The sequence below is a fragment of the Pocillopora damicornis genome, chromosome 11, assembly GCF_964200805.1.
Source record: "Pocillopora damicornis chromosome 11, jaPocDami1.2, whole genome shotgun sequence".
Classification (NCBI taxonomy): domain Eukaryota; kingdom Metazoa; phylum Cnidaria; class Anthozoa; order Scleractinia; family Pocilloporidae; genus Pocillopora; species Pocillopora damicornis.
In genome coordinates this window covers 9,180,846-9,195,728 of record NC_142680.1, presented here as the reverse complement: position 1 = coordinate 9,195,728, position 14,883 = coordinate 9,180,846, and the positions used below count along the sequence as shown (strand labels likewise).

The window sequence follows — 14,883 nt, the reverse complement described above, 5'->3', positions numbered from 1 at the left end:
TACATGAACACTTTACCGCCAGAAAATTTTTAAAAAGATCCACTGGTCTAATTTTCATTTCAGTTGATGTGGGGGCGCTACCCGCGGGACTGTTTGGATCTAATTTTCCCCAATGAATATCGGCCCAGGTTTCCTTTCGACAATGCGGATAAATTCCGTTGAGATTCGACCAAACAGCACAAGCACTACTGTTGCCATACCACCAGCCTCCGCCTCTTTTTTGAGCACAATGGGCAGGATCTCTATCCCAGGTACCAAAAATGAGATCTTTGTGAGGATTGAGGGAGTCAAAAGAAACAGTTGAATCTGCTTAAAAAATTATAATAATAATAAATACCAAAATTCCATAATATTAGGATCATGATAACACCTCAAACTCGATAGCTACGAATCGACGAAGTAGGGCAGATATCCAAATACAAAAACACCTGGCAAAATAAGAAAATACTCAAATTTTATGATTTTGCTTAAGCCGAGGTCAATGAATTTTCTATCTCAAGCAGCTTAAGAAAACTATCCAAGGAGGAGCGCGAACTCAACTTGGTATGGGCAGAATTAACAGCAAAACACAGTCAAACGGGTATACACCAGAACGAACCATTCTTTGCAGGGAGAAGGGATTGAATTAAAAACCAATTTTTCATAGGATTCAAGTTGTCACTAACTTGTTAATTTGCTAAATTTGCTAAGTTTAAAATGGACATACATCAGTTTAAGCAGCCTCTCTGAAGAAACACATTTTAAATGGTTTTAGCAAAACAGCTCTTAAGCTTTGGTGTGAATGGGGCGGTAGACGTCGATAGGGAAGTAACACATAAAAATCGAACGATGAATGTTTAAAAAGACGGCTTACTTACTTGTCATATTGCTAATGTACAGGCGGTAGTCAGCCGTCGCATTCCCAATCCCAAACCATTCATAATCAGCGTGAACAGTTTGGCGCGTAGTTACCCCCAGATCTATTCGAAGCATGTTCTTTGTTTTGTTTTGTGTCAGACGGTTTATCTTGTCCAGTCCGAGCCAAAATTCACCGAGCAAGTTACCGAAGCCATATTTGTAGTTATTCCAGGTGCGGTTAAAATCAACGGAGCCATCCATTCTCTTCTGAAAGACTGTCCATCCCCCACCGGAAGTAGTTTGGTCACAATAGACATTAAAGGCACCTGAGCCATCTGGGTCGATTGTGTAAACACCGCTGATCCTTTGACCGGAATAGTAGAGCTCAACACAGTTCTTAGCTGTTGATAAAATACAAGGGAATAACAGTTTGTATTCTCTTGAAAAATAATAATAAAAATATAAATTAATAGATTTTAATAAAGGTAGTAACACACATGAACGAAGAAGAATCGTGCTTACATTTCGCCAATGTTTTGTTCTCCTGAACTTGAGTGACGTCCTTCGTTATTTTTTCTAAACAGACTGCAGTGTTCTTTTGGCAATCTATTGGGAATGCCCGCGTTGATGGTAGAATTTGATAAGTCACAGAGAGAGCCAGAAAAAGTAGAGCAGAACCTGAAGGATAGATGATGTGAGTTCACTGCTTAGCGTCGATCGAGGATTAGTAAAGGGGGTTGGATTAATATTCGCTGAATAAATAGAGGGGTAAATAGATAGCATGCTCCCCAGAAATTGTTGAAATTTAGATGGTCAGAAAGGTGGTTTTTGGCGTTTTAAAGGATAACTGTCAAAAACTGCACTTTCTTGAAAAGTTTTTCATGGATGATAGAAGATGAAGGTAAAAGATGATAGAAAAAGGGAGATGAAGATGGTTGAAGGTGAATGACGGTAGATGAGGGGAGAATAAGGTAAGTGAACGGAAATTAGGGTAGATAAGGGTAGATGATGGTAGATAAAGTTAAATAAATGCAAAGTCTTGTACATTTAGGAAAATGAAAGTAGACGAAGGTGCTTGAAGGTAGAATAGGGCCAATGAAGGTAAATGATGGTATATTTAGGAGATGAAAGTAAATGAAGGAGGTTGAGGGTTAATTCATTTGAAGTTAGATAAAGTTAGAAGAAGGTAAATAAAGGCAGATGAAGATAAATCAACAAGCCACCTTTAGTAGCTTACCGACGACCGAAAAGTCTACGAGACAGACTTGTTCGTTCAAGATTTGTAAATGAAACACCTCAGAACTTGATACCAAAGGGATGTAGAGCATGTGAAAGAACGAAGTGTAGTTGGTGTAAAAAGATCAACCAGACCACAACTTTCACCAGTCCCAATAACAACAAGACCTATACCATATTTCATACAGTGGACTGCCAATCGTCATGGATCATTTACATAATCGAGTGCAACATTTGCAAACTTCAATACATTGGTAAAAGCGAAACTGCATTTAACCTACGGTTAAACAATCACAGAAACCATATTAAAAAGGGAGTGAGTAGCTGCGAACTCACGGAACACTTTTTACATAACAAACGAACTCACGACTTTAACAATAATGTTACCATAACCATTATAGAGCAAATCCGAAAAGATCATTTAGAGACTGACAAAAAGAAAGAAGTTCTTAGAGAAAGAGAGATTTTTTGGCAAAGAACATTAAACTCCTTTCAGCCATATGGACTAAACAAAAGAACTGGATAAAGCTTTTACGCGAAAACCTTTATAAAGTTTTAGGTACATAAATTGTTTATAACATACGTTATAAAGGTTTTAAAACTGTTAACCAATTAGAAACACTAATTGTTTACGAGAGATTTTACTCAGCATTTAATTAAGCAACATGCACTGTACTACGTCACACAATTAACCAATTACGACTCTGTAACAATTGCATGTTAAGGCCCCTGAGGAAGGCAAATGCCGAAACGCGTCGGGTCTTTAATAAAGCGTTGAAAACGGAAGCACATTCTCCATTGTGCAAATTATATATATATATATATGTATATATGTATTCCATACCGACACCAAAAACAAAGATATTTGGCTCTGGTCCCAGTGAGACCAAATCCCCTTACTGCTGGTTTCTCCTTTTTGCACGTAAGACGAGTTGACGAACAGTGAAAAGTTTTAGAATTAATTTTTAACCTTGTTCTGTTACATGTAACCATCTTTTGCCAGTGACCAGCCCTAACAACAAATTTTTTTTAATTGTGTGTTTTCCTCAAAAGACTAACTGACTGCGTCATCAAAAAACGACCAGAGATTCGTTTACATCATTCAATTAACTCGTAAGATAGTGAGGTAAAACTGTCATTCAAGACACTTAACAATCTGTAAATTACTTAAACAGCGTGTCTTCACGTATCCGCCATTAAGCAAATGCCGTAAGCCCTTTAGTGATCTCTTCGGCTTTAAAGAGATGTCCTCCGTTGATTTTTTTCAAAGAAACCTTATGCCTTTTTTACTCGATTATAAATCAGCTTTGATAAAGCGAGAGCGAATATCTTGAGGATATCAATAGACTGAAAAACTTAAACTACTAGGAAAACAAGATAAAAATACAACAATTTTGTAGATTCCCTTTTGAGCAGGTACTTTGGCTAGGGGGCAGTTCATCCGTGGAGTCAGTCCGAGGGAATCGAATTATGTTGATTGTCGACCAATTAATATAGTATATCCCCTACTCATAAAAATGCCATTTTGTGCTAAGAGCCCTGTTTGTGCTTATTTTCAGTTGCACTAAAAGTAAAAGATCCCACGAAAGCTGTTCAAACTGCCCAAGACACTTCGTTCTTCTTGTTTATAACGATTCTTTAGGTTTTTTACTTAATGCCCAAGGATGTTTCGGTTTGTTGTGCGTAGCAACAAGAGTGCCTCGAAACTTTGCTCCCCATATTCCTTTGATACCTATCTCCTTAAAAATGCATCGATTCTGAGGCAAACAAAGAATGCAATAGTCTATCTCACATTAGGGTCTATCTAAGAGCCGAATACGAAAGAAATAGATGTTTAAGTTGTTTCCACCGAGTATGGACAAATTCGTTTTGAATTCTTGGAAAAGACGAATTTTGGCACGAACGACGATAAATCAGCCAAAAGCTCAGGCATAATTCTAACTTGTTAGGGAGATATTGTCAAAAACTAAACGTAGCCGTCCACCGTACCATTGACTCGACATTGGCAAGCCATTTCCAGGGCATCCAACTTGAAACTAAACCTTCATAAAAGGAGGTCATTCTATGTACTACGAAAATGTTTACGTTTGAAAAAGTAAGCATTAGTTCTAAGCTCCCCTTTTTACCTAAGTTTATATGCATCAGATGTTACATACCTATTCCTCGGCGATTGCCACCCATTGTAAATCCTCGAAAAACTATTTGCTAACAACCAGTTAGCAAATAGACTAATAAAACCTCAACCTCAAAGTACTGTTAAGTGCACTTTCCTCTCCAATTTGATTGCTTTTCTGTCTCCTGTGTGCTCCCTGCAAGAAATGTCAAAGTTTGTGCATAATGCCGGTCTTTTAAATATTTGTTAAAAGAAAAAACAAATTACCAAACAAATATCCTTTATTTTTAGTTCTACGTGGGACTTTAGACTTCCGAAGTTATTTAAGACTTACTAATTTGGCGGAAAATGCTCGTGTTAATTCGTGCTATGACCATCCTATCCTTTTGGTTGGTCTTGCACAGAGTTCGTGGAAACTGGCACGGAATCTGTCATGGTTAATGATTGAGGCGTCGTCTCTTGTAGTCTCTGTTCAGAGCGGCTAAACAAGGTTATAATAGATATTTCCTGATCATAAATGATATTCTGACCAGCGAATGAAAGGCTAATTAAGAAATGATTCTTGCAGAACAGAACTCGACGGAATTCAAACTCGGTACTAAGATCCAAGCTAAGAAGCCAGATGTTGGGAGAGACCAGTGTGATAAGTCAGTGGCCCAAACATGACAGATTTCCTTCGTCATTTGCACGAATAATGTCATGCAACATATTGATAAATTTTCCCTTCTACTACATTACGTTATTGCGGTAAACACGAGCGATACACACTCTCTGAACAAATCTCATTTGTTTTCCTGCAACTCTTGAATGCAGGAAATTTGCAAATAACAAATGCCGGAAACCTTGTTATCCCTCTGCTCGCCTCACGTCAAACGTAAATAGCATCCAGGGGAAGAGTTTTAAACTCTGAAAGGAAGTTTTGAGTGTAAGACGCCGACAAGCTTATCGTAGACGACGGCAAAAGAAACAAACCAAACCATCGGATTGTACTGTTTTGATTCAAAGCTGGATGTTTAATTACTTTTAAACTTGGATTTTGAAAATCAAGCTATTTTGACCACTCTGGCCGTTTTTAAAAGTCTTTTATTGGCATTTATCTCGTCCGAAGAGGTTAAATTGACTTCTTAGGTCTCCGTAAAAGTAGATGTAAATTTCTGCTTTAAATCATATCAAGCGAGACTTTTGACGCCGGTTCAATTATCATTGTTGCAAATCTATGAAAACAGGTTATATTCTAATTTGTCAAAACGAGAAAGCGCCTTCACAGTTGGCTTTTCTCCCAGCGGAAATAGATAAAACCAGTTTCTCTCGATTAATATTAAATCCAAAGATTTATACTTGATAACAAAAATTAATCCTTCTTTACTAAGCTTGTTCGGTCAAGATGGCTAGATATTAGCTTGGGTTTTGTTATTGCTGTTGCTGTTGCTGTTGCTGTTTTTTATAGCGTTTTTATGGACTTTCATAAACATTTTTGCGTTTTTATAGACCATCATGAACATCGTGACTGTGGCAACCGATCAAGAGATCAATGCATTCCATATGAATAGGTCATAGGTCTTTTTACAATGCACGAGTCGTCAGTAAAGCGATCCACGTATTTGAGAAAGGATTTCTAGGATCGCCATTGGGTAAACATTGTGAGTTACCGCAAGGAAATAGACGGCGAGAGGCTGTTTCGAAGTCCAGAGAGATAATACATGTTTTACCACCCCTCCCCCCCACCCGCTTTTTCCGAGATGGATTAAGGCAATATCTGTACGAGAGTAAAGTGTGACCCCGAAAAATTCAAAGTGAGAAATGATACTACCGGTTTCCGCACAATAATATACTTATCATTTTTTAAACTTTCTATTATCTCCTCGTTGCTTAATGGCCACCAAATCCTTGCCTGAGGCAATTACGCACCAACACTGAAGAGAATTCCTTGAAAATCTAAGGAAAATTTTATGAAAAAGTCTCAGTCACCTCTTTTGCTCTGGAAAGGCCGTGAGAATCACGGTCAAGCAACAATTGGAAAATACTAAAGAGATCATTTGCCAATGTTGCTTAGTTGGTGGTCTACTGTTCACTGTATCTTACTTGAATTACACTGACTTCTGAAAAAAGATATACCTGTAAAAACTCATCTTTAAATTCAGTTTTTCTCAAAAAAAAAAGTTATCAAAATGAAGATATACTTATACTGTTGGTTTTGTAGCGTGATATCAACTCAGTTGTCGCAAGAACTTACTATACCGTAGATGTTATCAAGTTATTGTCACTTTCATACACGGCCTTACTTTCTAATTCAATCTGCCGTGGTTAACCAGTCTTCTGCTGCTATTTCCGTTATAGGAAATTGTTATTGTCGCCAGGTTTGGCTTGCGTGTTCTTTGATCAGACATTTTCATGAGAGCAGGCTTGGCGTGCGTGTTCTTTGATCAGATACATTTACGAGGGGTTTCCCGGTTAGTTCAGTTCTAGTGTAGATTCTACTGCGCCAACTTCTACTCGACATTGGGCCATAGTTCCTCTCTACACTGTTACTCATCTATTCTGTCAAGTCAAATTCAGTGCGTGTGCAAACCAAGCGAGTGTGATGATTTTAGATATATGAAATTCATATATTTGAACCGTGGGGAAGAAATGAAACTAAGAGATCCTCGCAGCTAGGAACACTGAGTAGTTGAAAATAGGACCTGAAAAAAATTCAGGCCCGTACAGGATTTGCAGCCACGACCTCTGCGATACCGGTGCAGCGCTCTACCAATTAAGCTAACAAGCCAACTGGGAGCTAGTCAATGTGTTGAGTCCAATTTTTTTTTTCAGGTCCTATTTTCAACTACTCGTTTCAGTAGTGTTCCTAGCTGCGAGTACCTCTTAATTTCATCTCTTCACCGCAGTGCAAACATAAGTATATTATTGTGTGGAAACTGTGTTCAGCAGGAACCGGCAGTATCATTTCTCACTTTGAATTTTTCGGGGTCACACTTTACTCTCGTACAGATATTGCCTTAATCCATTTCGGAAAAAATGGGTGGGGGGGGGGAGGGGTGGTAAAACATACATTATCTCTCTGGACTTCGAAACAGCCTCTCGCCGTCTATTTCCTTGCGGTAACTCGCAATGTTTACCCAATGGCGATCCTAGAAATCCTTTCTCAAATACGTGGATCGCTTTACTGACGACTCGGGCATTGTAAAAAGACCTACAAAGGCATTCATGTGGAATGCATTGATCGCTTAATCGGTTGCTACAGTCATGATGTTCATGATGGTCTATAAAAACGCAAAAATGTTAATGATAGTCCATAAAAACGTAATAAAAAAAACAGCAACAGCAACAGCAACAACAAAGCCCAAGCTAATATCTAGCCATCTTGACCATAAAAACGTAATACCTATAGTCCATAAAAACGTAATAAAAAAACAGAAACAACAAAACCTAAGCTAATATCTAGCCATCTTGACCAAACAAGCTTAGTAAAAAAGGATTAATTTTTGTTATCCAGTTTAAATCTTTTGATTTAATATTAATCAAGAGTAACTGGTTTTATCTATCTCACTGGGAGAGAAAGCCAACTGTGAAGGCGCTTTCTCGTTTTGATAAATTGAAATATAACATGTTTTGATAGATTTGCAACAATGATAATTGAACTGGCGTCAAAAGTCTCGCTTGATATGATTTAAAGCAGAAATTTACATCTACGGAGACCTTTCAAGAAGTAAATTTGACCTCTTCGGACGAGATAACTGCCAATAAAAGACTTTTAAAAACGGCCAGAGTGGTCAAAATAGCTTGATTTTCAAAATCCAAGTTTAAAAGTAATTAAACATCCAGCTTTGAATCAAAACAGTACAATCCGATGGTTTGGTTTGTTTCTTTTGCCGTCGTCTACGATAAGCTTGTCGGCGTCTTACACTCAAAACTTCTTTTCAGAGTTTAAAACTCTTCCCCTGGATGCTATTTACGTTTGACGTAAGGCGAGCAGAGGGATAACAAGGTTTCCGGCGTTTGTTATTTGCAAATTACCTGCATTCAAGAGTTTTTAGTCCAGAATTGCAGGAAAACAAATGAGATTTGTTCAGAGAGTGTGTATCGCTCGTGTTTACCGCAATAACGTAATGTACTAGAACGGAAAATTTATCAATATGTTGCATGACATTATTCGTGCAACTGACGAAGGAAATCTGTCATGATTGGGCCACTGACTTATCACGCTGGTCTCTCCCAACATCCGGCTTCTTAGCTTGGATCTTAGTACTGAGTTTGAATTCCGTCGAGTTCTGTTCTGCAAGAATCATTTCTTAATTAGCATTTCATTCGCTGGTCAGAATATCATTTATGATATTTAACATCAGGAAATATCTATTATAACCTTGTTTTGCCGCTCTGAACAGAGACTACACGAGACGACGCCTCAATCATAAACCATGACAGATTCCGTGCCAGTTTCCACGAACTCTGTGCAAGACCAACCAAAAGGATAGGATGGTCATAGCACGTCATAGAGCATTTTCCGCGAAATTAGTCAGTCTTAAATAACTGCGGAAGTCTTAAGCCACAAGTAGGACAAGAATATTTGTTTGGTAATTTCTTTTTCTTTTAACGAATATTTAAAAGACCGGCATTATGCACAAACTTTGACATTTCTTGCAGGGAGCACACAGGAGACAGAAAAGCAATCAAATTGGAGAGGAAAGTGCACTTAACAGTACTTTGAGGTTGAGGTTTTATTAGTCTATTTGCTAACTGGTTGTTAGCAAATAGTTTTTCGAGGATTTACAATGGGTGGCAATCGCCGAGGAATAGGTATGTAACATCTGATGCATATAAACTTAGGTAAAAAGGGGAGCTTAGAACTAATGCTTACTTTTTCAAACGTAAACATTTTCGTAGTACATAGAATGACCTCCTTTTACAAAGGTTTAGTTTCAAGTTAGCTCCCCTGGAAATGGCTTGCCAATGTCGAGTCAATGGCACGGTGGACGGCTACGTTTAGTTTTTGACAATATCTCCCTAACAAGTTAGAATTATGCCTGAGCTTTGTCCACACTCGGTGGAAACAACTTAAGCATCTATTTCTTTCGTATTCGGCTTTTAGTTAGACCCTAATGTGAGATAGACTATTGCATTCTTTGTTTGCCTCAGAATCGATGCATTTTTAAGGAGATAGGTATCAAAGGAATGTGGGGAGCAAAATTTCGAGCCATTATTGTAGCTTCGCACAACAAACAGAAACATCCTTGGCCATTAAATATAAAACCTAAAGAATCGTTATAAACAAGAAGAACGAGGTGTCTTGGGCAGCTTGAACAGCTTTCGTGGGATCTTTTACTTTTACTGCAACTGAAAATAAGCGCAAACAGGGCTTCTAGCACAAAATGGCATATTACCATATTAATTGGTCGACAATCAACATAATTCGATTTCCTCGGACTGACTTCACGGATAAACTTCCCCCTAGCAAAAGTACCTGCTCAAGAGAGGATCTACAAAATTGTTGTATTTTTATCTCATCTTCCTTGTAGTTTACGTTTTTCAGTCTATTGATATCCACAAGATATCCACTTTCGCTTTATCAAAGCTGATTTATAATCGAGTAAAAAAGGCATAAGGTTTCTTTGAAAAAAATCAACGGAGGACATATCTTTAAAGCCAAAGAGATCACTAAAGAGCTCACGGCATTTGTTTAATGGCGGATAGGTGAAGACACGCTGTTTAAATAATTTACAGATTGTTAAGTATTTTGAATGACAGTTTTTTCTCACTATCGTACGAGTGAATTGAATGATGTAAACGAATCTCTGGTCGTTTTTTAATGACGCAGTCAGTTAGTCATTTGAGGAAAACACATGCACAATTAAAAAAAATTATTGTTAGGGCTGGCCACTGGCAAAAGATGGTCGCATGTAACTGAAAAAGGTTAAAAATTAATTCTAAAACTATTCACTGTCCGTCAACTCATCTTACGTGCAAAAAGGAGAAACCACCAGTAAGGGGATTTGGTCTCACTGGGACCAGAGCCAAATATCTTTGTTTTTGGTGTCGGTATGGAATACATATATATATATATATATATATATATATATGCAGTTATATATATATATATATATAATTTGCACAATGGAGAATGTGCTTCCGTTTTCAACGCTTTATTCAAGACCCGACGCGTTTCGGCATTTGCCTTCCTCAGGGGCCTTAACATGCAATTGTTACAGAGTCGTAATTAGTTAATTGTGTGACGTACTACAGTGCATGTTGCTTAATTAAATGCTGAGTAAAATCTCTCGTAAACAATTAGTGTTTCTAATTGGTTAACAGTTTTAAAACCTTTATAACGTATGTTATAAACAATTTATGTACCAAAAACTTTATAAAGGTTTTCGCGTAAAAGCTTTATCCAGTTCTTTTGTTTAGTCCATATGGCTGAAAGGAGTTTAATGTTCTCTGCCAAAAAATCTCTCTTTCTCTAAGGACTTCTTTCTTTTTGTCAGTCTCTAAATGATCTTTTCGGATTTGCTCTATAATGGTTATGGTAACATTATTGTTAAAGTCGTGAGTTCGTTTGTTATGTAAAAAGTGTTCCGTGAGTTCGCAGCTACTCACTCTCTTTTTAATATGGTTTCTGTGATTGTTTAACCGTAGGTTAAATGCAGTTTCGCTTTTGCCAATGTATTGAAGTTTGCAAATGTTGCACTCGATTATGTAAATGATCCATGATGATTGGCAGTCCACTGTATGAAATATGGTATAGGTCTTGTTGTTATTGGGACTGGTGAAAGTTGTGGTCTGGTTGATCTTTTTACACCAACTACACTTCGTTCTTTCACATGCTCTACATCCCTTTGGTATCAAGTTCTGAGGTGTTTCATTTACAAATCTTGAACGAACAAGTCTGTCTCGTAGACTTTTCGGTCGTCGGTAGGCTACTAAAGGTGGCTTGTTGAAGATGAATGATAATCTTTCTTTTGATTTGAGAAAGTTCCAATTTCGTTTAGCAATTTCTGCAACAAATGTGGTATGGGGGTTGAATGTAGTAACCAGAGGAATTCGATCTGTTGGTTCACGTTCTTTGGTCTGTAAACATTCCTCTTGAGTCAATGTTAGCACTTTCTGCATTTCGTGGAGAACTTTGCGTTGTGCATAACCACACGCTACAAAGAAATCCGAATATTCCAGGATTCGTTTCTTCAATGTGTCTGTTGAAGAGCATATTCGCCTCAACCTCAAGGCTTGACTGTATGGGATGCTCCGTTTCAGATGAGGTGGATGTGCTGATGTCCAATGGAGGTATGGATGAGTATCAGTTGGTTTCTGATAAACATCTGTACTGATGTTGCCTTGATCGTCCTTTAGAACGGTCGTATCAAGGAAATTCACTGAATGTGCAGAGATTTCGTGTGTAAACTTGATTGAGGGTGCTACACTGTTAAGGTAATTTATGAAATTAATCAAAGAGTCTTTATCACTTTTCCAGATAAGAAATATATCATCTATAAAGCGTACCCAGAGTATGATATGGTCCATCCACTCTGTTTGGTACACGAATCTTTCTTCAAGTCTACCCATGTATACGTTTGCAAAGTTGGGAGCGACTCTGGTTCCCATGGCTGTTCCTTTGATTTGAATGTAGTGTTCATTGCCAAAGGTAAAGTTGTTAAGCTTAAGAACCTTCTCGAGGAGACACGATAATGTCATCGGTGATGGCTTGTTCTGGTTCGTTTTGCCTAGCTCTTCCTCCACAATAGTGAGTCCTTCGTCTGTGTCTATATTCGTATATAGGCTTGATACGTCCAGAGTTGCTAAGCAACACTTTTCGGGTAACTTGCCCAAACTCCGTATTCGCTTAATGAAGTGTGTGGTATCTTGTATGTATGACGGTAGCTTTTCTGCTATAGGTCTCAAAAATTCGTCCACATAAACTGATAGCTTCTCCGTGTGGCTGTTCACGGAGGATACTACTGGTCTACCTGGATTGTTAACTTTGTGTATTTTGGGGAGCATATAGAATATAGGAGTCCTTGATTGTGCTGGTCTTAAGAGTTTAGCTACTTCTTCTTCTAATTCTCCGTCGTCCATAAGTGTATCTAAGCACTGGTTTATGAGCTGTTCGTGTTCAAGAGTGAGATCTCTTCCTACTCTCTTGTAATATTCTTCATTGTCTAGTTGGCGTTTAGCCTCCTTTACATAGTCCTTTGCATTCATGATGACCGTAGCTCCGCCTTTATCTGCGGGCTTGATGATTATATCCGTGTTGTTGCTTAGTCTAAACAAAGCTGCTCTCTCACGTTTGGTTAGATTATTACGTGGAGATCGTAGATTGTGCAAAGTCTCATCACTGATTTCTTGCCTTAATTTGTCAATATATGTATTAAGGTATGGTTCCCTTGAAGGTCCCGTATACACCTTGCGCTCCTTCTGGTTCAATTTCTGAAGAATCGATGGTTGGTATCCAGGGCCGTCTATTACGTCTTCTATATTCTCAGGAGTGTGATATTCCTTAAGGGTTAGTCTACGGGCAAAGGCATCAATGTCCTTACTGATTTCATATTTTCCTGGTGGCGGTGGTGTTGGGCAAAAGTTAAGTCCCTTACGTAGAAGGTTTGTTTCCGACTGCGTAAGTTGAATGCCAGATAAGTTTACTGTTCGTCTATTTAAAATATTCTCTATCTGTGTGGATTTCTTACGTGTCATTTCTTTGGGTTTGACTTTACTCATTGTCCATTTCCGTTCCAATGTCAAATTTCCGTTGATATCTTTTCGGTTTGGTTTCAATCTCAATCTTTGTATCTGTTCCTGGCGGGTGGGCGACCGCTTAAAAAATACCGCCGTTGTGATTGGCGCTTACCTCCTTCATGCTGGTTGTAATCTAGTGATTGTTGTTGGTAGCGTCTGTAGCCCCACTCTCTGTCCCTTGATGATCTTTCATAGTACCTTCTTTGGCCACGTTCTTCAGGTGGTATTTTTCTTCTATATATATATATATATATTTTATATTTATATATATTTATTTTATTTTATTTATTTATTTTTTTTATATTCATATATATTTATATATATTTATATCCTAGCATCAGCACTGCACTGATGAGGCCCAGAAGGCCGAAACAGTACTGTCTGCAGTTAGTTATATATATATTTATATGTATTCATAGCTTTTCATGCAACTGAAAAAATGAAATCGTTTATTCTTAGGCCTCTAACGTATCATGTAATGAATATTTAAAATATTATATATATATATATATATATATATATATATATATATATATATATATATATATATATATATATATAACTAACTGCAGACAGTACTGTTTCGGCCTTCTGGGCCTCATCAGTGCAGTGCTGATGCTAGGATGGAGGTAAGGCAATAAAGCCACCCCAAGTGATCTCACACATGTGGGATCACTTAAGCCATGCCAGAGTGCTCAAACTAGAAAAACTAGTGAGCATGCATAATGCTAGCAGCAATGACTCATCCTAGTAGAGTGCTCAACTTGGACATGAAAGCAAAGCTTTATATGCCAAAGAGCTATATCTAACAGCAGACAGTACTTTTTTTTAAAATATAAAAGCCTGGAGACCAGGCAGTTTTATTTCGTCAATGATATCTATTTACAATTCTAATTGATCAAAGTATTCGAATTAAATTATGAGTTATTTAGGTAATTACAGGTCTCAATTAACTAATGATATTTTCTCTTACAGGCGGCACGAACAGCGCACGGGCTATAACAGCCCGGAGTAAGCGCCCACCTGTAAGAGGTAACAAAGTTCTATTTAAAAGTTTTCTATTTACTATTTACAAAGAGATATTTCAGACCATGTGGGGCGCAAACAGCGCGCGGGCCTGTAGCCCGGAGTAAGCACCCCCCCATGGGCGAGATTTAACAAACTTTATTATATACAAAGGTTCAGGGGGGAGCAAGAGAGGGGAAGAAGATGGGCTTACCAGCGTCGACCGAACAAAGTACGTTTTTAAAAGACCAAAAATTCCTTAAGGTATCAATGTCGTTACTAAGAATTCTGAGTTGGACATCTTTCTTAATTAAGTCTATAATCGCGTTGGAGCTCAAAAGAGAACCTTCGAAGGTAGCTTTATTTCTGGCAAGCCAACACCAATATATGATGGTTGCCTTGAGAAAGTTAGATAAGGATATAGCGGTGGTAGATTGGTCTAGGGAAAAAGGGTAGTAGATAGATGCAGGGGAGATAGAGAAGGGGGAGTCGAGTAGAGCACGGAAAAGGGGGGAGAAGTGGTCCCAGACTTTCACAACTCTGGGACATCCCAAGAAGCAGTGTTCAATAGTTTCCGTTTTTCCGCAGATCGCGCATTTGTCATTATTGATGTATCCCCAAGACTTAAGGAGATATCTTACGCGGATCATTCTATGGATCAATAGCCAAATTAGATCGTTCTTCTTGTTTTCAATTAGCTTTAGGCGAGACTTGCGCCACACCCAGGCCCAACGATTGATGGGGCGGTCCATAGCAGACGCCCAAAAACCGGAGCACCGGGGTGCAACGCAGACGGGGTCAAGCAACAAAAGATATAAATTCTTACCGGTGAGTAAATCAGGTAAGGCACCAGTTTTCTGATGCAAGGTACGGAAATTATCTAGACAAAGGCGGTAGTAATTGGAAGGAAGGAAGGAAGAGGGAGCAGAATTGGTGGGAAAAGAAAAACGGGGATCTAGAATAGTTAGCTT

At 38.3% G+C, this 14,883-nt stretch overlaps 2 protein-coding genes across 2 annotated transcripts in view; both read right to left on the bottom strand.

The window, feature by feature from the left end:
• The window catches only part of LOC149037346 (angiopoietin-related protein 7-like), a 5,067-nt gene extending 726 nt beyond the window's left edge, over nt 1-4,341 (bottom strand). The window contains exons 1-4 of the mRNA XM_089188022.1: nt 4,230-4,341; nt 1,360-1,515; nt 858-1,238; nt 1-309 (exon numbers count right to left, since the gene is read on the bottom strand). The exon at nt 1-309 is cut by the window's left edge and continues 726 nt beyond it. Coding sequence (XP_089044148.1) covers nt 1-309; nt 858-1,238; nt 1,360-1,515; nt 4,230-4,254 — 871 coding nt within the window. The 5' untranslated portion in view covers nt 4,255-4,341. The remainder of the gene's footprint in view (nt 310-857; nt 1,239-1,359; nt 1,516-4,229) is intronic.
• A 6,119-nt stretch (nt 4,342-10,460) lies between these two features.
• Nucleotides 10,461-11,972, bottom strand: LOC149037345 (uncharacterized). Its single transcript, XM_089186474.1, has one exon. It carries the CDS (start codon nt 11,867-11,869, stop codon nt 10,568-10,570), a length of 1,302 nt encoding a protein of 433 aa, XP_089042600.1. The 5' UTR covers nt 11,870-11,972; the 3' UTR covers nt 10,461-10,567.
• Between the last annotated feature and the right edge of the window lie 2,911 nt (nt 11,973-14,883).